At 37.9% G+C, this 27,609-nt stretch overlaps 1 protein-coding gene across 1 annotated transcript in view; it reads right to left on the bottom strand.

Annotated features, from left to right (window-relative positions):
* Dpyd (dihydropyrimidine dehydrogenase) overlaps positions 1–27,609 on the bottom strand; it is an 877,326-nt gene that overhangs the window by 594,541 nt on the left and 255,176 nt on the right. Inside the window, 1 exon segment of the mRNA XM_051165995.1 lies at positions 26,926–27,013. Within this exon segment, the coding sequence (XP_051021952.1) occupies positions 26,926–27,013 (88 nt within the window).

Raw genomic sequence — 27,609 nt, 5'->3', positions numbered from 1 at the left:
CAGTCCTACACATCCAGCTCTGTGGATTAATTACAAATAAACAACAAACTGAAAGTAATAGTATCCATATTTGCTGTCTCTGTTATAACAAATATTGCATATTTTGCTTTTTTTCTATACCATAAATGCAAAGAAAATTAAAGCCCTTCAATCATTTATCACCTGATACTTCTACCATGATGGTTATATGAAATACCGTGGGATGTTGGATAAAATACAGTTTTTTTTTTTTCTGTAGAAATACGGTGGATCAAGATAAAGTTCATGCTCATCCTAGGATGTTTCTTCAGTATTTAAACTGACACAAATAGTGATGTACCTGAGGCTAGTAGAGTTTGACCAAGAGCCTATAAAAACATGGAGATGTTCTGGAAGAATGTAGGCACCGAAGAATAATGCCAATTTGACATTTTACAGTGCAATACATACCCAAATAGGCCAGACTTTTTGTAACAACAACAATACCTCCCCAATGCAACAATACCTCCTAGAGTAACTAAGCTATATTCCTTTTTCTCAAGTTGAACAAGTTATTGACAGGTCTTTTAATATTCTCTCAAAAGACCACCCAGAAGAGGTTCCAAAAATTAGATTTAGGATCTTATTTTTAAAAAAGCAGTATTTCAAAAAAATATTTGGTCGCACACATCTGTACTCATCCCACGTAAGAGCCCAAGGAAAGAAGATGGCCACGGTTTGAAGCACCTCACTAGGCTATGTAGGGAGTCACTTAGGCTACAGAAGGAAACCTGCCTCAGAAACAAATGAACAAACAAACAAATAAAATAATAATCAGTATGTGGTAATCATGAATCTCTTTTAACCTAGAGAAATGATCAGTCTCCAAAACAAACTAATGTAGGACTTTAGTTGTTTTTCCTTGTCATCATGAAGAGAAGAAGAAAGTCTCCCCAAGGGAAGAGCACACTCATTGGTTGTCCACTGCCAAATCATCAGCCTTGAGATCATACACACTAGTAACATTAAACAGACTAGACAGTTATATATAGGAATATACATGCAGACACAAATATGTGTGTGTATATTTTGCATATTTTGCACACTTAAAGGCAGGCTTGTTGGCCACTGATTCTCATTCTCTCTGTCTCTCTGTCTCTCTCTGTCTCTCTGTCTCTCTGTCTCTCTCTCTCTCTCTCTCTCTCTGTCTCTCTCTCTCTCTCTCTCTCTCCATATATGCATACATACTATAACAGTCAATACAGAAAAAGGAGCCTATGAATTTGAAGGAGAGTGGGAAGGGGTATAAAGGAGAGATTAGAGAAAAGAAAGGGAAGGAAGACATCTTGTGAATAAATAATCTCATATTTAAAAGAAAAGTTTTCTAATTTAATTACTTTATTCAGATTACAACTCAATTGTTATCTCATCACTGGTATTCTCACGTTCCTCCTTCCCTTCCGCTTTCACCCTATTCCCCTCCCCCCTAAGTCTAAGACAGAGGGGGACCTCCTGCCTGACTAGAGAGAGGAAAGAGGAGATAGGAAAGAGAAAGAGAGGGGGGGCACACCAGTGGCTAACAAACCCGCATTTAAATGTTCATTGTCCTCTTCCTTGCAGCCCATTCTGCATTGGGCTGAATAGATAGAAATATGCTAAGAATTCCCACAGGATCCTTAAATCCCCTTAGCATCCTATTATCTATAAGAACAGAACTTTCTCAGAAAGCATATTTGATGAGAAAAGTGTCTATCATTTTCAACAGAAAAGTAAAAACTTCTAACAGAAGATATGAGCATTTCAGGGAAGCAGATCTTTTTAAAGAAACTGTTTCTTTCTTTTCTTTCTTTCTTTCTTTCTTTCTTTCTTTCTCTTTTCTTTTTCTGGCATCAATGTCATTTGCTAATGCTGTGTATACCATATAGACTTCTAAAAGTTACAATGTTGAAAAGAAAAAGAATCCAGTGTAGCAATACTTAAGAATTTTCAAAAATATTAGGTTTATGTAAGAAGGCAACTGGAAACCCTGGATTAAAGATCTGATGCAAATCTTCCTTCTTTTGTTTTATGAATCAATAAACCTGTAGCAGTAGAGAACATATGTTTAGTTATTATGCCCTATGGAATCTTATTTTATTTTATTCTTTAATTAATTAATTAATTAATTAATTAATTCACTTTACATCCTGGTCATAGTTCCATCCCTCCTCACCTTGTATTCTCATCCTCCTTCTCTCTTCCCCATCATCCATTCCCTATTGCTCAGAAAAAGGGAGACTCCCTTCCCATCCAACCAAGTTCATGAAGTCATTATGGGGACTGAGCATGTTCTCTTCTTCTGTGGAAGAATAAGGAAGTCCTGCTAGGGGGAAGTAATTGAAAAGCTGGCTACAGAGTCCATGTCAGAGAGAGCCCCAGCTACCCTTATTAGAGGACCCACATGAAGCCTGAGCTGCCCATCAACTACATCTTTGTAAGGGGCCTAGGTCCTGTCCGTGCAAAGTCCTTGGTTGATACTTTAGTCTCAGCCTGGTTAGTTGGCTCTGTTGGTCTCCTTTAAAGCTCCTATCACCTCCAGGTCCTTTTATTCTTGCCCCCACTTTTCCACAAGGCTCCCTCTGCATCCCCAGATATTTGTCTGTGAGAATCAGCAGCTGTTTTGAAGCACTGTTGGGTGGAACATCTTGGAGGACAAGTCTCCTGTCTGCAAGCATAGCAGTGTCAGGGGTTGGTTCTCTCCCATGGGGTCGATTTTGGGTTGCACCAGGCATTGGGTGGACATTCCCTCAATCTCAGCTATATCTGCTCTATCTCTGACTCCATACATCTTGTAGGCAGTGTGAACTTTAGATCAAAGTTTCTATGGATGGGTTGGTGTTCCTTACCCTTAACTAGGAAACTTGTTTAGTTAGAGGGTGTCTGTCCTCTTTAGTCTCTATAGTCCTATTTAAACTGTAAGACAAATGTTATGTTCCCAAAATGCAGACTGACTGTCTTCTGATAGACCATAGAGAAGGTGATTTGGTATCTGACTATGTAAACTAAAAAATGAACTTAGTTTTAGAGATCAATCTCTTTATCAGCTTTAAAACCATTTTTTTTCAAACCAAATATTCCTTATTTATTAAGATATTGTGTTCTCTATCCATCAACACAAACCAAACAAAACAGAAAGTACAGGCACAGGCTTCAAGAGATCACCTAGAATCTCACAGATATGAAAGGGTTCTATAAATGCCCCTGAGCCAAAGCATGACAAACATTTTTTCAAAATCTAAAGCCAAGATGATGACTTAACCTTAGTGATATTTATTTTAAATAAAAGCTGCCAGATATAAAATAAGGAACAGCAAATTTTAAAACATTCATTAATGTAATATTTTGCTTAAAATGTATAACAGTAAAATTAGTCACCACAGAATAAGTCCACACAGGGAATAAACTGCTGCAGATGTTGATTTTCTTTCATTTCCGAGCACAGTGCCGATCAATGAGAAAACAGTAAATTTCCATTTCATTGTAGGTAATAGTCATATTATAAAATATATGTTACTGATTTTTAAAGTTGTTCTTAAAGGCATTAAGTAAAGGACTTTTCCTAATTTATGCATTCTATACATAAATATGTGCAGCACAGAATTTTTCTTAGAGTGTGTATCTTCATGAATGGAAAATGTCCTAAGTAAACTCTTTAGAAATAATAACCATCCCCTTATAAATTCTTCAATTTCTTTCTTCAGAGACTTGAAGTGTTTTTGGTTTTTCACATGTCTTTCTCTTGGTTGGTTAGAGTTAAACCAATATATTTTATGCCTTTTGTATAAAAGAGCAATACTGTTTTTTGTTTTTGTTTTGTTTTGTTTTTTTTTAGTTGCTTGTATCTGTCCATCTTGCTGAAGGTATTTATTGCTGTAGGAGTTCATTTGTAAAAATTTTTGAGTCACTTTTGTATAATACTATCATATCATCTGTGAATAGTGATACTTTGACTTTTTCCTTTCCAATTTTTATCCCTCTCATCTCCAATAGGAATGTAAAATGAACAAATTGAAAAAAGAAAAAAGTAAGGAATAAACTAAATATACAGCTCTGCCAGAATAAGCAAATATGTCAAAATCTGACATTGCTATATATTGATATGGATTAAATCTGAACTACTTCAACTGGCTCATGTCTCCTCATTTGGTATTCTGTCCTGGGATATTTTGCAACTCCAGGGAAGCAAGGTTAAGTCAGAAGAGATGAACAATGAGGCAAAGGCCATAACGGTTATAGCCTAACCCCATTTTTACCCCAAACTCCCTATGCTTTCTAGACCACTGCACTGTAATAATGTAGGAGGCTCTTGCCACCATGGATAGATGATATTCCTTCAAACTCTGAGCAGAAATAAATCCTTTATTCTATAAGGAGTCTAGTCAACGTAACAAGAAAGGTCAAGAAATATTTTAAAAATTGATTTCAGGACTAGAGACACTGTTGTAATAAATCTAACCATGTCCTCCTTGGCAGGACAGTGGGCAGTGGATGGACTGTGGAAGAGTTTGGAACTATAAGTGATGGGGATTCTAGATCATCAGATTATAAGCATTCGGGTGGAGTTCTGAAGTGTGAAGAATATATGGATTATAGATTCACCAGGGCTTGAACTGAGGTTCAAGAAAGACGTTGAGCTTGAGTACTTAGGGGGGCTATTTGTGCAGCTGTAAAAATGAAGCAAAATTGTGATTCAGATGCCAGGAGGTGTCAAAACTTAGCATTATGTTACCTACTGAGTAATGTCATGGGCATTGCGTACACCTAGATGAGGTATGCTCTAAGTTAATGAGCCCTTGGCTCATGGCTGCTCAACTGATCTGAGATAATGCAACCAAGATCTATGTATACTAGACAGATGGACTCTTTGAGACAATCTTTCCTTAATATACTTATGTTCTCCATTTGGCAATACTTAATAATATGTTCCCATATATAGTAGAAGTATGAGGGTAAATGTTGAAAGCAGACACACAGCTAAGACATTGTCTTGAATCTCAGATGAGTTTATAAACTATAGAACCGTGTTGATATTATTAAGACTTTTAGAACCTTCAAACCAGGCTTCATGCATTCTGCAATACTACATAGCCACGTGTTTTTGGCATCAGAAGCAAATGTTATGTACCTACATGCTCATGCTATTTGAATCTTTGTGCTTCACACATAACACTTTGACTTCATGTCAGACCTCTACAAAGATCTATCAACAGAAGTAAGTATCATAAAATGACAATAGGCAGAAGGTTATGTTGCCATCACAAGATTTTCTCTTTTTTTGTATTTCATATTTAAATTTCTATTTCTGAGGAAAAAGTGTATAATATCAAATGTGATTATAATAGAGACTATGAGTTCTATTTAGTACCAAAAGTCTAACACACTTCTGTCTATGCCACAGTAGTAGGAAACTTTACAGGGGGAAGCCATTACTAGACTCATATTTAATATTTTCCAAGCTCTGTGTGATCTTCTAATATATCCCAAATTTTTCTAAAATGAAATCTGGCTATATAGCTACCAAAGAATATTAGGTGGATTTTTTTTAAAAAGAACCAAATGAAACTTTTATTCAACATATCCTAGAGAACTCAATTAACCACATAGTCCTACAGTTAATAGCAGAGAGAAACAAGCACACACAAAATTCTAATACTTGATTCACATGTTGGAGGATCCAAGATGGCGGCGAGCAGTGTGGACCGCGTTTGGAGGCTCCAGTGAACAATTCAGGGAATTGCACAGATTTCTGAGCCAGGAACACCGAGGTCCGAACATCACGGCAGCAGGAGTGCTCCACGGTTCGGAGGGACCAGGGTGCGGAGGACCTGCGTGCCCCTGCACACGGGAGGAGCGTGGTTTTTCTCTGATCGGAGCGGCAGCGGTAGAGGCGGCAGCACCAGCGGCACCAGCAGCGGCGGCTGAGGTTTGCAGCTCATAGCCTTCCGGTGGAGGCGATTGGTGTGGTGGCTGGTGGGAATTGCTGCGGGAGAGGGGACTCGGGGCAGGATTTGGGTCGCGTGGAGCCTTTGGACCCAGATTGGACTCGGCGGACAGTTCGGCCCCAGAGTCCCGGGTATTGGCCGGGCCCAGCAAACAATTCTGCCTGAGGCACTAACTCAGCGTGGCCATAGCTCCCCTGCTGTGGCGCAGGCTCAGTTGAGCACGCTGCTCCACACTAGGCACCACCTCAGCTCAGCGGCAGCTCCCCTGCGGGGACACAGTCTGGGCTGAGCACTTGGTTTCACCACAGGCGCTAACTCAGAGCAGCCGCAGTTCTCCTGCTGTGGCGCAGGCTTGGTGACGTGCTCGGTTCCATCCTAGGCACCACCTCAGCTCAGCGGCAGCTCCCCTGCGGGGACACAGTCCGGGCGGAGCACTTGTTCCACCACTGGCGCTAACTCAGAGCAGCCACAGTTCTCCTGCTGTGGCGCAGGCTTGGTGACGTGCTCGGTTCCATCCTAGGCACCACCTCAGCTCAGCGGCAGCTCCCCTGCGGGGACACAGTCCGGGCGGAGCACTTGTCCCACCACTGGCGCTAACTCAGAGCAGCCGCAGTTGTCCTGCTGTGGCGCAGGCTTGGTGACGTGCTCGGTTCCATCCTAGGCACCACCTCAGCTCAGCGGCAGCTCCCCTGCGGGGACACAGTCTGGGCGGAGCACTTGTTCCACCACTGGCGCTAACTCAGAGCAGCCGCAGTTCTCCTGCTGTGGCGCAGGCTTGGTGACGTGCTCGGTTCCATCCTAGGCACCACCTCAGCTCAGCGGCAGCTCCCCTGCGGGGACACAGTGCGGGCGGAGCACTTGTTCCACCACTGGCGCTAACTCAGAGCAGCCGCAGTTCTCCTGCTGTGGCACAGGCTGGACAGAGCTCTCGGTTCCACCAGCTCTAAGACTCTGGTTGGACACAGTGTACAGTTTGAATCCAGAATTCCTGGCTGAGATCGGTGGTCAGTTTGGGCCCTGAGTCAATAACTGACCACAGCACGCACTTTGGGCCAAAAGGCCCTAGTGGAGCTTGGTGCGTAGTCCCAGCCCAAAAATTCTGGCTGGGCCCTGTGTGCATTTTGGGCCCAAAATCCCTAGCTGAGCTTGGCAGACGGTTCTGGCCCTGAGAATCTAGCTGAGTTCTGCCCGTGGTTCGGTCCCAGTGCTCCTGGCTGGACTTGGCAGGGAACACAGAAGGCTGTGGATACCTTGGCCTGACCCAACGCTCATTCAGAGACCCAGAACAATTGCAGGATCCACAGCAGAGAGGGACTGAGGATCACTGGCTGTGAGAGACCAGAACAACAGGGCTAACCTCCTAACATCCACACCAGTGAAGCTTTGAGCTCGCAGCCTAGGGAAATCGTAAGAAAACAAGTGAATCTATCATCAGACACCCTCCATTCAACTCTGGAAGCTACCCAACAAAAACAAAGACGGCAAGATGTCTAAAGGACAACGAAAAAGCATACGCAAAAAACCCCAAAACAACATGGCGTCTCCAGTTTCCAGCTATCCCAAAGAAAACCACCCAGAGAACTCAAATACAACGGAAATACAAGAAAATGACCTCAAATCTTTAGTAATGAGGATGATAATGGAGGAAACAAATAAAATTCGTAATCAAATGCAGGAAGACGCAGACAAACAGGTGAGAGACATAAAAGAAGCACATAGAGTGGAACTGGAAAAATTGCAGGAAAATGCAAACAACCAGATGAAAGAAATAACTAAAACGGTTCAAGCTCTGAAGACCTATAAAGAGGCAATGGAAGAAACTCAGGAATATACAAAAAATCAGATGAAAGAAATCAAAAAATCAGTTCAAGATCTGAAAATGAAAATGGATTCAATGATAAACACACAGACAGAAGAAAAACGAGAACGTGAGACCTCAGAGAAGAAGGCGAGCAACACAGAGGTGAGCTTTTCTAACAGAATCCAAGAGATGGAAGAACGAATCTCAGGGCTAGAAGATACAATCACAGATATTGAATCAACCATTAAAGAAAATGCCAAATCTGGAAAACTCCTGACACAAAACATCCAAGAAATTAAGGACACCATGAAAAGAAGAAATTTGCGGATAATAGGCATTGAAGAAAGAGAAGACATCAGACTCCAGGGCCCAGAAACTATTCTCAACAAAATCATAGAAGAAAATTTCCCCAATCTAAAGAAAGAGATGCCTATAAACATACAAGAGGCCTACAGAACACCAAATAGAATTGACCAGAAAAGAAAAACTGCCCGCCACATAATAATCAAAACACAAAACATGCAGAACAAAGAAAAAATATTAAAAGCTGCAAGGGAAAAGGGCCAAATAACATTTAATGGTAAACCTATCAGAATTACACCTGACTTCTCAGCAGAGACCATAAAAGCCAGAAGGGCCTGGACAGAGATCCTGCAAACCCTAAGAGAACACAGATGCCAGGCCAGACTACTTTACCCAGCAAAATTATCAATAACCATTGATGGAGAAAACAAAATATTCCATGACAAAAACAAATTCAAACAGTACCTATCCACAAACCCAGCTTTACAGAAGGTACTAGAAGGAAAACTCCATCCCAAAGGGTCAAGCTACAACCAAAACTACCCAGGAAATAGATAACTATCCCATGGCAAAAACACAACTACACAAACGCTCGACTGGAAACAACATCAAAATTAAGACTCTTAACAGTCACTGGTCATTAATATCTCTCAACATCAATGGCCTCAATTCTCCAATAAAAAGACACAGACTAACCGAATGGGTACATAAACAAGACCCAACATTCTTCTGCATCCAAGAAACACATCTCACCCATAATGAAAGGCATTACCTCAGGGTAAAAGGTTGGAAAAAAATATTCCAAGCAAATGGTCACAAGAAGCAAGCAGGGGTAGCCATTTTAGTATCGAACAAAATAGACTTTCAACCAAAATTAATCAAAAGGGATGAGGAAGGACACTTCATACTCATCAAAGGTAAAGTCAACCAAGATGACATCACAATTCTGAACATCTATGCTCCCAATACAAGGGCACCCACATATGTAAAAGATCTCCTAAAAAAGCTTAAACCACACATCGATCCCCACACAATAATAGTGGGAGACTTCAACACCCCACTCTCACTGAAGGATAAGTCATTGAAACAGAAACTAAGCCGAGAAATAACATCATTAACCAATGCCATGGGTCAAATGGATCTAACAGATATCTATAGAACCTTTCACCCAAACAAGAAAGAATACACCTTCTTCTCTACACCCCATGGAACCTTCTCCAAAATTGATCACATCGTAGGTCACAAAGCAAGCCTCAACAGATACAAGAGGATTGAAATAATACCTTGTATCCTATCAGATCACCATGCTCTTAGGCTGCAATTCAACAACAACAGAAATAACAAAAAGCCTACACGTTTGTGGAAACTAAACAACTCTCTGCTAAATGACACCTGGGTCAGGGAAGAAATAAAGAAAGAAATCAAGGAGTTTCTGAAATTCAATGAAAATGATGAAACAACATACCCAAATTTGTGGGATACATTGAAAGCAGTGCTAAGAGGAAAATTCATAGCACTAAGTGCCTTTAAAAAGAAATTGGAAACATCGCACATAAGCATCTTAACAACACAACTGGAAGCCCTAGAAAAAAAAGAAGCAGAAACACCCAAGAGGAGTAGACGCCTGGAAATTATCAAACTCAGGGCTGAAATTAACAAATTAGAAACTAAGAAAACAGTCCAAAGAATCAACAAAACCAAAAGCTGGTTCTTTGAGAAAATCAACAAGATAGACAGACCATTAGCCAAACTAACTAAAAGGCAGAGAGACAGTATTGAAATGAACAAAATCAGAAATGAAAAGGGAGACATAACAACAGACACTGAAGAAATTCAAAGAATCATAAGATCCTACTTTGAAGGCATATACGCCACAAAATTTGAAAATCTAAGGGAAATGGACGATTTTCTTGATCAAGTTCACTTGCCAAAGTTGAGTGAAGAACAGATAAACAAGTTAAATAGTCCCATTTCCCCTACAGAAATAGAAGCAATCATCGATGGTCTCCCAACCAAAAAAAGCCCAGGGCCAGATGGTTTCAGTGCAGAATTCTACCAGACCTTTAAGGGCGAGCTAATACCGATACTCTTCAAGCTACTCCAAAAGATAGAAATGGATGGAAAATTACCAAATTCATTCTATGAGGCCATAGTCTCATTGATACCTAAACCTCACAAAGACTCAACAAAGAAAGAGAATTTCAGACCAATTTCTCTTATGAACATAGATGCAAAAATACTAAATAAAATACTTGCAAAACGAATACAGGAGCACATCAAAGATATCATTCATCATGACCAAGTAGGCTTCATTCGAGGCATGCAGGGATGGTTTAATATATGGAAATCCATCAATGTAATCCATCATATAAACAAACTGAAAATAAAAAAACCACATGATTATCTCCTTGGATGCAGAGAAAGCATTTGATAAAATTCAACACCCATTCATGTTTAAAGTTTTAGAGAGATCGGGGATACAAGGCACTTTCCTCAACATAATAAAGGCTATATACAGCAAACCAATAGCCAAAATCAAAGTAAATGGTGAGATACTCAAGGAAATTCCTCTCAAATCGGGAACAAGGCAAGGCTGCCCACTCTCTCCATATCTCTTCAATATAGTACTCGAAGTTCTAGCCAGAGCAATAAGACAACAAAAGGAGATCAAGGGTATCCAAATGGGAAAGGAGGAAGTCAAATTATCCCTCTTTGCAGATGATATGATAGTGTACATAAGTGACCCTCAAAACTCCACCAGAGAACTCCTAAAGCTGATAAACACCTTCAGCAAATTGGCTGGATACAAAATTAACTCAAAAAAGTCTGTAGCCTTCCTATACACAAATGACAAGCTTACAGAGGAAGAAATTAGGAAAACCACACCCTTCACATTAGCCACAAGCAATATAAAATATCTAGGAGTTACCCTAACTAAGCAAGTGAAGGACTTGTATGAAAAAAATTTCAAAACTCTGAAGAAAGAGATTGAAGATGACCTGAGAAGATGGCGTGATCTTCCTTGCTCATGGATCGGGAGAATTAACATAGTAAAAATGGCCATCCTACCAAAAGCAATCTACAGATTCAATGCAATCCCTATCAAAATAACTACACAATTTTTTAAAGACATTGAAAGTTCAATTCTGAACTTCATATGGAAAAACAAAAAACCCAGAATAGCTAAAACAATCTTGTACAATAAAAGATGCTCCGGAGGAATCTCCATACCTGATCTCAAACTGTACTATAAAGCAATAGTACTTAAAACAGCATGGTACTGGCACAGCAACAGGCTGGTTGATCAGTGGAATCGAATCGAAGACCCAGATATGAATCCACACACATATGGTCACTTGATTTTTGACAAAGAAGCCAAATCCATTCAATGGAAAAAGGATAGCATCTTCAACAAATGGTGCTGGTCTAACTGGAGGTCTATGTGTAAAAAAATGAAACTGGACCCATATTTGTCACCTTGCACAAAACTCAAATCCAAGTGGATTAAAGACCTCAACATAAAACCAGAGACACTAAGCCACTTAGAAGAAAAAGTGGGAAAGAGCCTGGAACATATTGGCACAGGAGACAACTTCCTGAACAGAACACCAACGGCCCAGGCCTTAATGTCAACCATTAATAAATGGGACCTCATGAGGCTGAGAAGCTTCTGTAAGGCAGGAGACACTGTCAAGAGAACAAAGTGACAGCCTACAGACTGGGAAAAAATCTTCACCAACCCTACATCTGACAAAGGTCTAATATCCAAAATATATAAAGAACTCAAGAAATTAAACACCACCAAACCGAATAACCCAATTGAGAAATGGGGCTTGGAACTAAACAGAGAATTCTCAACAGAGGAGTATCAAATGGCTGAGAAACACTTAAAGAAATGCTCAACCTCCTTAGTCATCAGGGAAATGCAAATCAAAACAACTCTGAGATTCCATCTTACACCCATCAGAATGGCTAAGATCAAAAATTCAAGCGACACCACATGCTGGCGAGGATGTGGGGAGAGAGGAACACTCCTTCATTGCTGGTGGGAATGCAAACTAGTACAGCCACTTTGGAAATCTATCTGGTGCTATCTCAGAAAAATGGGAATAGGGCTTCCTCAAGACCCAGCTATTCCACTCCTTGGAATATACCCAGAAGATGCTCCAGCACACAACAAGAAAATTTGCTCAACCATGTTCATAGCAGCCTTATTCATAATAGCCAGAACATGGAAACAGCCTAAGTGTCCCTCAGTAGAAGAGTGGATAAAGAAACTGTGGTACATATACACTATGGAATACTACTCAGCTATTAAAAACAAGGAATTCCCGAAATTTGTGGATAAATGGATTGAGCTAGAAATGATCATAATGAGTGAGTTAACCCAGAAGCAGAAAGAATCAAATGGTATATACTCACTTATATCTGCATACTAGCCCAAGGGGCATGTCCCACGAAAGCCTTCACTTACCAGGAAACTGGGACAGAGGGGAAGGCATCCTATTGGGACTCTAAATGAGAGACGCATGGGAGAACAGCAAAATAAAAGGATCCAGAGGGTCCTAGAAATCTACAAGTAGAACAATATGATAGGCAGATTTGGGCCCAGGGGTCCCGCTCAAACTAAGGCACCAGCCAAGGACAATACAGGAGGTAAACTTTAAACCCCTTCCCAGATCTAGCCAATGGTCAGAATATTCTCCACAGTTGAGTGGAGAGTGTGATACGACTTTCTCACATACTCTGGTGCCTCACATTTGACCATGTCCCCTGGAGGGGGAGACCTGGTGGCACTCAGAGGAAGGACAGCAAGTAGCCAAGAAGAGACTTGATACCCTATGAGAATATATAGGGGGACGTAATCCCCCTCAGGAACAGTCATAGGGGAGGGGAATAATGGGAAAATGGGGGGGGGGAGGAATGGGAGGATACAAGGATGGGATAAACATTGAGATGTAACAAGAATAAATTAATAAAAAAAAAAAAAAAATTCTAATACTTTACTATTGAAGTAACCAGTAACTGTTACTATTTATTATGCTAATATAATACATAGTCAGAACAACTTTTTCCTAATATCTTGAGCATTCTTGTTTATATTTCAGTTTGCTCTTTCAAGATATTTCTTTTATTCTTTTTTAAGGAACAAGGCAATTTGAGTCCAACAGAAGAGAAATTAAGTCAGTCTTTAATTTAATGAACTTCAAAGTATGTATAAAAGGTATTGAACTTACATATGTTTTGTAGATAAGCACTGTTACCTATCATATTGCATTATACCTAGGAAAACACAAAAATTTATTCACTATCCAGTTTTGGTGCTTTCTTATGCTATATTTACATTAGTCTGAATATCATTAAACTCAATAGCAACACATTTCATTTACATTTTATATTATTTGTGGCTATTGTGTAGGATATATTTTCTTACTATCTTTCTTAGCCTGTTTGTCATTTGTATACAGGAGGGCTACTGATTTTTGGAGTTGATTTTGTATCCATCCACTTTGCTGATGGTGTTTATTAGTTGTAGGTGTTCCTTGGTAGAATTTTTGTGGTCCCTTATATATATTATCATATCATCTGAGAATAGTTTTACTTTGACTTCTTCCTTTCCAATTTGTATCCCCTTGATTTCCTTTCGTTGTCTTATTGCTTTAGCTAGGAATTTAAGTACTATATTGAAGATATATGGAGAAAGTGGACATTGTTGTCTTTGTCCCTGATATCAGTGGAATTGATTCAAGTTTTTCTACATTTAGTATGATGTTGGTTATAGGCTTGCTGTATATGCCTTTACTATGTTTCATAGTTGAACTTTTAAATAATATAAAATAAACCATGCTAACTTAGTGCATTTATCATTAGAGAGGCTTATAGTGTTTCAGTACTATTCAAATACTCAAATATTCAGCATTATTCAAATACGTTTTCTTTCAAAATGTTACTTAAAGTAGGCTAACTAACAGTTTGGTTTAATGGTGCAGCCTTTATGGGTATCAGTATGACGGCACCATAGACACTAAGCAGAGAATGTCTGTGATCAAAAAATTATATATTTTGAGGATATATATTAAAATAAATAAGTGTTGTTACCTGAAGAAAATTTTGGGGCCTAGAGTCTTAGTTTAAAAATATACATATTACCAAAACTTAGTAAAAAAATGCAGCTATTGAGTATATTGTATTAACCCATACAAAATTCTGTCTCTATTTGCAATAATGTCATTTTATTACCTTTCTAAAACATAATAGTTCTTTTTTTAAAATATATAACTTTATGTGCTGCTATGTGAGATACTTGTAATATTTAGAAAAAATGAATAAGATAAAATAATTTCATATTTTTGAATTGTAATTTAGGAATGATGAATTTATTGGTAAAATATAGTGATTAAGAATTAAATGAAACTATCATGTATAAAATAAAAGAAAATCTAGAAGTATATTGGAAGAATTTGAACACCCAATGAAGCAAATATCCATTAAATAGTATTTTATTCCCATAAATTGCTGAGACACTGGCATAATTTTGAATCAATACTCAAATATCAATATTTTGCTCTTGACACTTAACTCCATGTATTCAAAGTTGGATCTACAAGTTATTTCATTCACACAAGCAAAATGAACATCTGCTAAGTTCCTGTCATGGTAGTGTGGCTATGGTGGGCAGGGTGTGAACCGAGGCTCTGATGTGCAGTGTTCATCCCATCTGCACACCAGGTGGCATTGCATGGCTAATCCAAGGATCATAACACACACCAGGATTCCTTATATATTTGGAGATAAGAAATTAAATCCACTCAAACTTTGTTTAAAAACTTTTTCTCTCAAGTGCTCACAGTAAATATCCTTGAAATTTTATTTTAGGAGTTACAATATTTGAGATTTCAGTGAATTTGGGTTGCAGTACTGGTTTTTCTGTGTATAAATTCATGATATAATTTGCAGTACCATTAACCAATGTGAGTTTAGCTAATTGAAAATAAGAGAAGTAAACTGAGTCTTGTCTGTTGAAGTGACAGCACAATTATACCGGCGGTTCCTTCCACAATTTATATACAGGATGTGGAGTAAATTTAATTAGATATGAGCTTTAATTGTATTGCTTTTAACGTCAGTACCCTGCTGCATTTGGTGTGGCTCAGGGGAAGGGCCTGACTGGAGCAGTGAGGTGAGGAAAAAGGGACAAGTGTACAGATGTACAAATAGCCTATGACTGAACAGACTGCCTCTCTGACAGAGAAATTACAACATTCCAGAAGCTCGATATGTTTATTATATACCCTTGAATGGAGAGTACGGTTTTCTGCCAACAGCTGAAGAAGGAGGCAGCATTATTACATACAGAAGAAGAAGAGGAGTGACTTTATGGTATACTGCACCTGGATCAAGGAGATAGGTTCAGATAACTCCATATGAACAGTCCCTGTAAACTATCAGTCTGCAGGATATTACTATCCAGATAGAGAAAGCTACTGTGGATTTCTTTCTGTACACACTGTCATCATTCACACTTGTACCAGCTGAAGGCGTTACCATCCCTCTGAGCCTCCCTTGGGAGAAGGCCTTGAAAATGACACGTGAATCTATGGCTAGTGTCCTGGTCCTGGCCATGCCCATGCCAATAACACATACTCATTCAGGACTGGACTCACTCAGGGCTTCCTGTGCCCTCTGGACTTTGCTACTTAAAATCCCCTGTGCCAGGGACATCTCTTAAGAGAGTGCCTTGCTTTAGAATAGAGTTGGCACTTTGTGTAATATATGGAGTTTGTAAAATATAATAGAAAGGCACTTGGTATAATAATAGCTATTAACAAATTTCATCTTGTTGATTAAAGACAGTAGAGCCAAATTTAACAAATACTAATTAATACATAAAATATATTATCCTGAAGTTTCTCATTTATATATTACAAATCCATGAGATAAAGAAATAAAACACATACTGGTATAAAATCCACTTTCCTTCAATTGGCACCAATCACTTGCCAAGCCTATATAGATTTCTGCCTCTCAGTCTTCATTTTATGTACTATTTTGCTCTTCATTAACATAAATTTTACACAGTAATAATTGGCAAAATGCTAAAATAAGTCTAACACTATAGAGTCTAGTGAAAGAGTAGCTATTCAGTAGCACTCTGTAGCTTCAATTTGAAAATGACAATGCATAGTTATCCATAGTTCATATACATTCAGTGAGGTCTGGAATCCTTCACAGGCAATTATATTGAACTGAAGGAGGTGGACCATAGTGTCCTGATTGTTTCAGTGACAACACACATTGCCTTAGTTACTTTTGCTTTTTCTTAATTTCTTTGTTACCCTCCAACATCATCATCTGACTTCTCGAGGACAGCTCAAACCGACTGTATTTACAGAACAATTACTTCATTAACAAACATAATCACAACCCATTCCACAGAATACATGCTTGTGTTCCAATTAAAATCTATATAATTACTCTGTAATAAACAAGTTAATATTGAGGAAGAAGGTGTTTGGATTTAGAATCAATTTAGATAATCGTATAGATTCTTCCGCTTGGAGAGTAACATTTATTTAACAAAAAAGAGTTTGTTTAAAAAGAGAACAATTAGATGAATCAATAAAAGCTATGTAAGCTTGCCAACCACTTGAAAGTGAGGAAGAGTCCTCAATCAGGACCCAACATTATTGTCACATGATCACAGACCTACAGCTTCTAGATAGCAAAAAGATTTATGTGTGTTTTCTGCACAATCTAGTCTGAGGCCTTTGCCCAGAGCAGGCCCAGTAGATGATGGTTCTGATCACAGTATAAGCTCAATAAGTTCCCTTTCAAGATTTAAATGGTGTTGTTTTCTCCAAAATGCAACCAGTAGTCATAATAAATAGGAAAAATCAACATATTACTTACTGTGATGATTCCCTAATCCTGATTTATAATAATTCATTAAGACACTTGGAAGACTAAAGGAAAATTAATTCTTACATAATGAATACACCATTTATCCCTTTTTAGTAAAAACTACCATAAGGAAAATGTATCTCTATTTCATAAAACATACATGGAGAAATGTAACAGATATCCCTCTCTATCTCTATTCAAAGAAATCTAAAGGTGATAAAAATATTTGAAAATGAAAAATATTATTTATACTTTTTAATAACTTTCATTAAATAAAAAGAACATAGATATTTTAGAGGAAACATTTATTTTAATTGATGGTGAAATAAATATATGTTTACCATGGACAATAATTGAAAATTTATACCTATAAGACAAGCAAATATATTAAAAACAATTTTCTCAAGGGAGGATATGGGGGTGACTCTAGTAGAGCCTCCATAATTGTGGGTGTCATGGAGACTGAAGAGGCCTTGCTCTAATTAGACAGGACTCCTAGTGGAGGGAAGTGAAACACCAACCCACCCACAAAAACTTTGATTCCAAATTACTTTGCCTACAAGATGTGCAAGGATAAAAATAGAGCAGAGACACACCCCATGAGGAGAGAGCCAATCCCTGAAACTACTAACACTCTGGTATGCTTGTAAGTGGAATCTAGCATAGCTGTCTTCTGAGAGGCTCCACTCAGCAGTGGTTAGAAACAGATGCCGAGACTCACAGACAAAGATTGGGCAGAGCACAGGGAGCCTTGTGGAAGAGTTCGGGGAAGGATAGAAGGATTCAAAGGGGACAGGAGTTTCACAAGGAGACCAACAGAGCCAACTGACCTGGGCCCAGGATGGGCCCTGCAGAGACTAAAGCACCAATCAAGGATCATACATGGACTGAACCTATGCCCTATACACAGATAGAGCTGATGGGGCAGCTTGTTCCTCTTGTGGGTCCCTAGAAAGGGGAGCAGAGTTCTGACATTAATTAACTCTATTGCATATGTTTCGGTCACTTCCTACAGGAGGGGCTGCCTTGCCAGGTCACTGTGGAAGAGGATCTGATCAGTAATGATGTGACTTGAAGACCTGGGGTGGGTTAGTGTTTCCCCTTTCCTGAGGGTAGGGGAGGAAGAGTGGGACCAGTAGGAGAGGAGGCTGATGACTATGATTGAGATGTAAAGTGAACAACTAAATAAATATAGTTAAAAGTTTTAAAAAACTTACTTATTGTATATCGGAGACACATACGTGGAGGAAACAGATTGATTTATGAGCATTTGTTCTCTCCTTTCATAATATGGAATGAGACCCAAGGATCAATCTGAAGTTACCACTTTGCTTGTATCCACTGAGCAAATTCACGAGTGCTTAAAAGAATTTTCTTTATTTTAACATTATAGTTTATTCAGATTACATCTCAATTGTTATCCCCTCACTTGTGTCTTCCCATATTCTCTCCCTCTTTCATCCTATTTCCCCACCTAGACCTCTGACAGAAGGTGACTTCCTCCCTCACCATATGACCACAGCCTATCAGCTCTTATCTGAATAACCTGCTTCCCCATCTTCTGAGTGCTGCCTGGCCTCCCCACCAAGAGGAAGTGCTCAAATTGGAGGCACCAGAGTTCATGTCAGAGGCAGTCCCCACTCTCCCCACAATGAAGGAGAATGAGCTGCCCATTGGCTAGATCTGAACAGGGGGTCTAAGTTTACTGCATGCAATGTCCTTGGTTGATACAACAATTTGTACAGGCTCCACTGGGTCCAGATCTGCTGGCCTTGATGAGTTCCTGCTTAACTAAACATCTAAAAGTAAATAAATGCACCTTTAAAAAAATAACCCCAAACCATCAAAGCAAATAGCATAATAGCGTGATTCTAGATGTCATGAAGAGGCATAAATAGAGCAATTACATAAGAATTATTCAGATCCAATAAACTTGTCTTTGAATTTGAGTGGAAAAATGATGGGAGAAGGAACAGAAAGGGAAAAAGAAAAAAAAAAGAGAGGGAAAGGAAGATGAATGAATTTTAAATAGTTAAATGGTAATATTAGAAAACTTATCAAGAAATTATGATTCTTCTTGTGTCTTTTTTTCTAAGTTTTCTAGAAAAACTTTCTCTCCCAAAATCCTTTTTTTTTTTTTTTTGATGCAGTATGACAAGAATAAGATGAAAATGTCAAGTATAAAAATGAAGTATAACACTATTCATAAGTTTTAGGAGATAATAGATAAGCTCATCTAGCCAAAAGTAATAAAAGGGATACTGGATTCTTTCTATAAATGTAACGAAGTATTTCAGTATGTGAGAACATGGGGAAACATTTGCTTGTGTGGATCAGCATGAGAATCTCACAAAGGATGTATCCCATGAGAGGAATATTCTTGGAGTATTGATATTGGCATCAAGAGAAAGATTGAAGGATTTTCTCAGTGACGAAGAGTATATAGAAAGAACAGTCAGAAAACATTCCCGGGAAAGATAACTAGATGTGAAATGATGGGCGAAGCCTTCAAATGGTAACAGTTTGCCTCTCACCCTGTGTATCTAAAGAGTGAGGGACAATGCCTGTGAGGCAATTCTAGACAAAACACAATTGTTTTAACAGAAGAGCATCATGAGGTCAAAAGTCTCTCGTGAGTTTTGTCTCTGACGATCAAACCATTTCCAAATTAACACCAACTGTGTGAACTTGAAATCAGAACCAAGAGATTTAGCAATCTTCTAAACATACTTACCTGGAGCCAGCAACAAAGGTGAGGAGGTAAGGGCACTTGACTCAAGCCTGATGATCTTTGTTCAATTTTTGTACTCATATGATGGAAAGGAACTATTGATCCTAAGAAAACCTAGCCCTTGCATATGCTCATACATGTGCACACATGCTCACAAAATGCATAAAAATGCAATTTAAAAATTGAAGAAAATTAACTTCTTTGGCAATCCCATGATGTAGGCTGAAAACACAAAAGTTTGACTAATGTAATTGCCTCTAAAAGAACACTGAAAATTTTCTCAGAGTCTCTATTATATCTTCTGTTTTCATAAGGTGACCAGCCTACCACCTGCTTTTGAAGATTAATATGTGCTTTCTATAGATATGTTAATATGATCAAAGAATAATTGCCCTACATCTCTTTTATCCCCTCTGGGGCTTTTGTTATACTCATTAACAGATGATTTAATGAACTCTCCGCTGGAATTCCTTTTTCCTCATTTTCAAATTCTTGGGAGCCATCTCACAATTATATGAGAGTATTTACAATTGATACTAGATTAAACAATATTACAAATTTAAGAAAAGTTATATTCACAGCGATATGTTCATGCATTTTTGCTTACAATTAAATCAGGTTTATTATTTTAAATAATGTATTCATAATTGTGGATATTGAATAGCTAACCAGTTTTTATCTGGGGGCAGAAGTAGAGTGGGTGGTCTAAAAACTTTATTGCATTTTCCTCTAAATAAATAGAAAGCACACATGATTATCTACAATTTAGAAATTTCTGATTAAGAAACTAATTAAGAATAACTTTTGCAGAGAACAATTCTGGCTGTAAGAAGGCACAAGAGAGTTAAGTAAAGGCCACAGAACAGCAAATTTAATATCACAGTTTCTCAACGGATTTTCCTAATTGTAATTATCTCTTCTTCAGCTGTTACAATATTTGGTAATCTTCACATTACAAAATATTCTTCTCTTCTAGTAACTGAATGAAAACTGCCCAATTGGTGGTAACAAAGTGAAACTAAACATAAAATCTAATTTTTCAAGAGTATAAGGTCATGTTCAACATCCTTAATTGGGATGTCACAATACAGGCGGATGTCCTTTAAGATAAATAAGTTATTCAAGTTAATTGTTAGTTGATCAAATCATGGTCATATAAGTCACTAGTCTATTTTTAATAACAAGGTTATACATCTCAGGAACAACAGATAGGTATGATTCTATAGAAAGATAAGGTAAAATATTTAGATAAGATCTTCAAAGACTTCAGAGACATACAGAATATGGCATTTAAAATGTTTTTACTATTTAAGATTCACTGACAATGAGACAAGTTAACTCCTGGCAACACCCAGCCTTCCTCAAAGAGGATGATGAGCATCAAAGAACCTCCTTATGGGGATGGATTCAAATGTGGCAAACAAACCACTGGGCAAAATGTCCTGGTTTCTACTACAGACAGAATTCTGCTTAAAAAGAGCAAGCTTGGATGCAGGCATAGTCGATGGCCAAACTCTGCAAAGACAGGGTAAGCAAGTCCCCAGTAGTTTCTGCCTCACAAATATGTCTGTCAGAAATCTTGGGCCAGAAGGCTGAAGAAGATGCTCCAACATTATAGAGAGTCTGGGGTGACTATTCAGGTATCAAACTGTCTCTGTCATCGTCTCATTTGGAAAGTTACTAACCTGCACTCCTGGCATACCGAGGTAATCAAGTTTATTCCTTCTCAAGTTTCTGATAGAGTTGAAGACCAGGTAGCTTAGTTTTACGATGAAGCTTGGTTGTTTAGAGGTTAAGAAGTTTTTAGGTCTAGATAGATGTTTTAAGTTGATAATGATAAGATGTGATAGAGATTGACTTACATTCAGAATTTTAGATACACCAAGATAGGAAAGATGTTTTCTTCAGGGTTGCCAAATACAAATAGCCAAAACACTAAAAATGTAACATTTATATAATCCCTGAATCTGTCATGGATCTTCTTGCTATAGGTAGTTTCTTGTGTATATGTGTAATAATATAAATATATATGTATAACATTTTAAAAAATTAATAAAATATAAAATAAAATAAAAATAAACAAATTTCAAACTAAAAAAAGAACATGCTGGCATTCCTTCTTGGGTCTAGAAAAGCCTTATAATCTTGAAGTATGATATTTGCTAGTTTATTTTTACTCTCCCGATGTAACGGCTTTTCCTATGATTAGTGGTCACTTGTTGGCTGCTGTTGGAAGTTTTGGAGTTTGCTGCTATCATTTTGCTTTTTTTAAAGTTAACTTTGTCTCCATAATTAAAGCTAATCATACATGAAGAATCAACAGTTTGAATATTATTTTATATTTTAAATGGAGCCTGGAGTGCCATTATTGTGACAGTGGGAGGGGCAATAACAGCACTGTGGATGTTGTTATTCCTACTTGTTCATTTCATGACAACTGTAATACACCAACCATATGAAAAATGAAAATGAGCCACAAGTTGGTGGCACATGCCCTTCATCGCAGTACTCAGGGAGGGAGAGGCAGGCAAATCTCTGAGTTCAAAATCAGCCTAGTTCACAGAGTGAGTTCCAGGATAGTCATGGCTCTACAGAAATCCTGTCACAAAGAAAACATACAACAAACGAAAACCAAAGCAACCAAACAAACAACCCGAAGAGCAACTATAACAACAAAAAAGTGAAAATGTATCATTATAGGTTTTTATATAGGAATGAAAATCACTAACACTTTAAAATACTATAGTCTTTTATTTTGGTAAATTGTTAAAATGGTATCAGTAAAGCTTAAGGAATACTTATTGAGCTGCTACTATGCCTAGGGTACTTTGGTTTTCTGTTGTTGGTTTTTGTTTGTTTGCTTTGTGGTGACAGAAAGCATAACTAGGGCCTCAGGCACAACATACACTCTCCATTTAAGTGCATTCCCAGTCCTCTAAGCTCCCTTACTCACACGGAAGCAGGAAGGTATGAGGACACGTCACTGACAGCACAATCAGACCCCTTGACATTGGCAAGTCCCCTATTTCTATTATGTTGACAATGTGGACATAGGCACCAGATTGGAAGGCACCTGCATCAGGGATCCAGTAGTATTAAAAGTGATGAGAATGCTGCTAGCAATAATGGATTCAAAAAGGTCCTCTGAAAAAAAAAATAAATTAAAAAAAAAAAAAAAAAAAAAAAGGTCCTCTGGCTAAACATAGTAACAGATCACCCCTACAATATCTGCCTGCTCAGGCTATGTCTGCCTGCCTATTGTGATGGTCATGGATTTCCTATAACCATTTTCTTCTCTGAAATGTCAAAAACGAAACAGCATATCCTATCCACTATGCTGGAAGTTATATTGATTGTGTGAGTGTGTCTCAGCCAATGTTCCTTCTCTTACATGTTGCTGAAATTTTATTTAGCACCATTATGTTTTGTAAAGGTTTAAGTGTAAAGTACCTGAAGATGAACAAGCAGAGGAATGGTGCACAGAAGATGCATCCAGCTCCTCAGGCGTCTAGAACCAGGCTTCCTAGACCTGGATCTACAAGAGTGCTCACCTTCTCAAAAACATCACCATGTTCAACTCATACCCACTCCCAAAATGCTCAGATGTAGGCGTTCTAGTTAAATCACTTGACATTTTTCCAAACTAAATTTAAACATAGGCATACCACTGATTTTACATTTCTTTGCCATTTTAATCCTCAGCACGAGACATGGAAAACCACTGTCATTTGGTCCTTACTTTTTTCATACGCTACTTATTGGTAGGTATGGAGCTTACTATGTTGGAAATGATGTTTGGGTCCTCAGAATCCTTACAATGTGCAACTATGGGTATCAAAGACAATTAACCCACATTAAAATGTATTTTATATAACATAACTATCTTTATCTTTATATATGCAAACACACAACATAAACATATATGACCAATTTTACTCAAAACAACATCCCAAGAATTTGCAACACAACATTGATAAGTTAAAAAATAGTATTTTTTCTTTGGAATTTTCAGCTATTTTTAATAAGAAAACAAAAAAGAACAATGGATATAACCTTCCATGTGTATTTCAATGAACAAAAGGAGTGATTCAATATTTTGAAAAAGCTGTAGAAAAGAGGTGCTCTAATTCCCTTCTGGGCACTGATAGCAAGACACTCTGTGAGTACTTTTATTTGAATAAAAATATCAAAAATTTTGGCCTTTCAATGGCAACTCAGTTTAGTGTGAATGAACACAAGACATCCTCTCCCTGGTTCGAAGGTGCTTAATCAGTCATGAGGAAGAGCTGTAACTGTGAAATTTATAATAATATACATGTAATGAGATGATTGTATTAGTGTATTCCATTAGCGTTGTTGAGGGTGGGAGAAATCTAAAAGTGATTTTTTTCCACATAGCAATAAATAAAATATTTAAAAGGAGCACCTCTGAGAATAAGCTTATACTAATTCAATGAGCTTATTAAGATATCATGGCAAAGTTACATCTAATAAAATATTTTTGTTTTGATAAAGTAATAAAGTAAGATAGTAGTTGTGAATACTGGAGAACTATGTGATATTTTTAAGCACTAAAATATAAACCACTTTGGCATTTTAAAAATTATCAGTTTAGATCTGGGTAGGGATTTAAAGTTTACCGCCTGTATTGTCCTTGGCTGGTGCCTTAGTTTGAGTGGGACCCCTGGGCCCAAATCTGCCTATCATAATGTTCTACTTGTAGGTTTCTAGGACCCTCTGGATCCTTCTATTTTGCTATTCTCCCATGCTTCTCTCATCTAGAGTCCCAATAGGATGTCCAGGGGGAGGCCTGGTGGCACTCAGAGGAAGGATAGCAGGCTACCAAGAGGAGACTTGATACTCTATGAGCATATACAGGGGGAGGAGGTCCCCCTCAGGAACAGTCATAGGGGAGGGGAATAAGGGGAAAATGGGAGGGAGGGAAAAATGAGAGGATACAAGGCATAGGATAACCATTGAGATGTAAGAAGAATAAATTAATAAAACTTTAAAAAAATAATCAGTTTAGCTAATAAGGAAGCCCAAAATACTAAGATTATTTGCTTTCCAGTTTGGTAACTGATGAGTGTCGTGGGTCAAACACCAAGCACCATGCACACTGTGGCAGAAGCACTGTGTACCTCTTTTCTTCACACTTCTAGGATACTAGAATTCTAATGTCCACTTACCCATAGCCACATTTTTATATCATCCCTTTTTGTAGATGTTCTTATGATTAAGTTATCACTAATGTGATAATAGAAGTGGTATGCCACAAACCTGAGGAAAGGTGATGCCTATGAACACTGACATGGTTATCACCCATATAGCCAAGATGGAAATGCTGTGTATCACATGTTTTCCCTGTTCCATGAAAGTTTGGGTGTACACTAAACATTGCTCTGGTCTCTATTAAGCTTTCCTAAAGCAACCAAACATATATCTGAAATAACACAAAATGCCTATTCTATCTACTTTCAAAGTCAGTGAGAAAAGCCAGATAAAACAAGGGAGTGAAGGCTAATTATGTTATTGAAGCAAAGACAGGAAGGATGGGAGGCTTCTCTGTAACAGATAATTATATGGTCACAGAAAGGTCATAAAGTCCCCAATAGACAAGTAGTGTCAAATAAGCCTTTCCTAGGGGATCTGTCTACTTGTCTCCTACAGACAGCCTTTTTCTTCCTGAAATAAAAGTTCCTTATGCATATTTTATAAAAATATACCGAAATAGAGGACAGTTGCACCCTTCACACCACCAAACCAAAATGTTAAAGGATTCGTTTTTATCATGAAAATGTAAAACATAAATGTGAAAGGGCTGCACATTTTACACATTGTATTCGCACAGTGCCAGGCCCAGCAGGGACTGATCCTAATATTTTGGTTTCACATACACACACGCACACACACACACACACACACACACACACACACACACACACACACCCTTAACAATGTAAGGAAACTTAAGAGAAAGAAATCAAAGAAAAACCTGAAATGCCATTGAGTCTTTCAAATAGTGGGCAATTCTGACTACAATATTGATCAGATAATATTGACTACTTAAATGTTTCAAAATTTTCTAGTACTGGACTTCACATGCATTTAATTTAGAATACTTGCAGTGAAGGTTGTTTATTTGACACCTATTTCTTGAGTATAAACTTTCTTCATAGAACTGTCCATAGGAATGGATGTAACTGGTCAGGTGTGTTGTTCTCTAACCATAAAAATGTGTATTTTAAGTCTAACTTCTGTAGAAAACTCAGTTGTGAATTTTAATTTTACTTTACGTCATCAAAAGACATAATTTTCCTCTAAATCTTCCACTTATCACGGACCAAGAACTTGTGAACATAAAGGAGTAGAGAGCAGAACCACCCCTTAGAGACCCAGTGTTTCTGAGATCATAGAATATAGATACTTGTATATAGACGGGCATGGTAGCAGGTAGCACATGACTTTAATCCCAGCACTTGGGAGGCAGAAGCAGAGGCAAACTGTGATTTTCAGGCCAGCTTGGTCTAAAAAAAAAATGAGTACAGACAGATAGAGCATCCATACACTAAATTAATTTTTTTTAATCTTAAAAGATATACTTAGATATTCAGATTGTGGACTGCAAAGAAGATGAGCTGAAAGACAGAAGGATGGAGCTGATTAGAATGTCTAACAATTTAATATGCTCAGTTCATACCTCATAATTTTCAAGAGTACAATGTGGAATATGAAAAAATAATCTTGACACAAGGATGAACTTTAATCAACTATTTGTTTTTTTCTGGTCTCTCAATAAATAGGCAGTTGAAGGAAAATTGTTTGAAAATTCAATATTTTACCTTCATTTGCATTCAATGTTTACATTCAGGAAGATACTTCCCTAAAGATTTGGAGACTTCATAAGATGAATATAGAATAATGCCAACTCTGCATTTCATTATGAGTTCATTGTATTGCCATTGAAAAAGACCTACGGCATTTTAGTCAGACTCTAACCTATCATAGCACAAAGGGCATTCTCTGTACATCTCACACGTGTGCTTCCAGTGCAAGGAAACACCTGGAAGACACATATCTCTTGCCAAATGCTTGTTCTCAATGCACATGAAAGAGTGCAACCAGGCCTACAAACTCAGGATGTATGTGTGTCCAGTCACTATGGTGAGCCAGTCCATGGAAGATGTGGTTGCATTAGGGAAAAAACACTGAATATTAAATAAAAAGATACTTAGAAATAAGCCACTCACCTATTCCAATGAAAGCAGCTTTGTAGCCATTTTCTTTTAAAGTATTAAGAGTCATTTCATCTGTAGAAAGGCTTTTACCACAAATTATCTGTAAGAAATAATATTTTGAATAATGATATTTTATATCAGTTGATTAATTAAAACTACATATTTAAAAATAAAAATCAAAGAAATGACTATAAAAGTTTTAATCAATGGGTTTGTTTCATGAAATTGGTAAATAATTAGAACACTAACATTTTCTTTATGGGATAAATGTAGAAAAGTCAGTGTAATTAAAAATCAAGGCAGTAAGAAAAGAACTACAGCATGACCCAGTATTCAGCAATAGACCTATAGTCAAAGGAGTCTATGTTCTACTATGGAGACATTTGTGCATCCTTGTGCATTGCTGCTATATTCACAATATCAAGAAAATAGACTAAGCCAAGAGGTCATCAACAGACAGACAGCTATGTTAAATAAGATAACCCAGACCCCCAAAACCAAATATGGTATGTTTGCCATCGCCCTTGGGTAACAGCTGCATATGTATGTGGGGAGAGTGATTTTGGATAGAAACCAAGAAACTAGATATGATCCCACAAACGTGAAAAAACAAAAAGTTTCTTTTCTTTTCTTTTGTGTGCTCTCTCTCTCTGTCTCTCTCTCTCTCTGTCTCTCTCTCTCTCTCTCTGTCTCTCT

This window comes from Acomys russatus, chromosome 23 (genome assembly GCF_903995435.1).
Source record: "Acomys russatus chromosome 23, mAcoRus1.1, whole genome shotgun sequence".
Taxonomy (NCBI): Eukaryota; Metazoa; Chordata; class Mammalia; order Rodentia; family Muridae; genus Acomys; species Acomys russatus.
The sequence above is the reverse complement of the archived record's forward strand: the minus strand, read 5'-3'. Positions and strand labels throughout refer to the sequence as shown.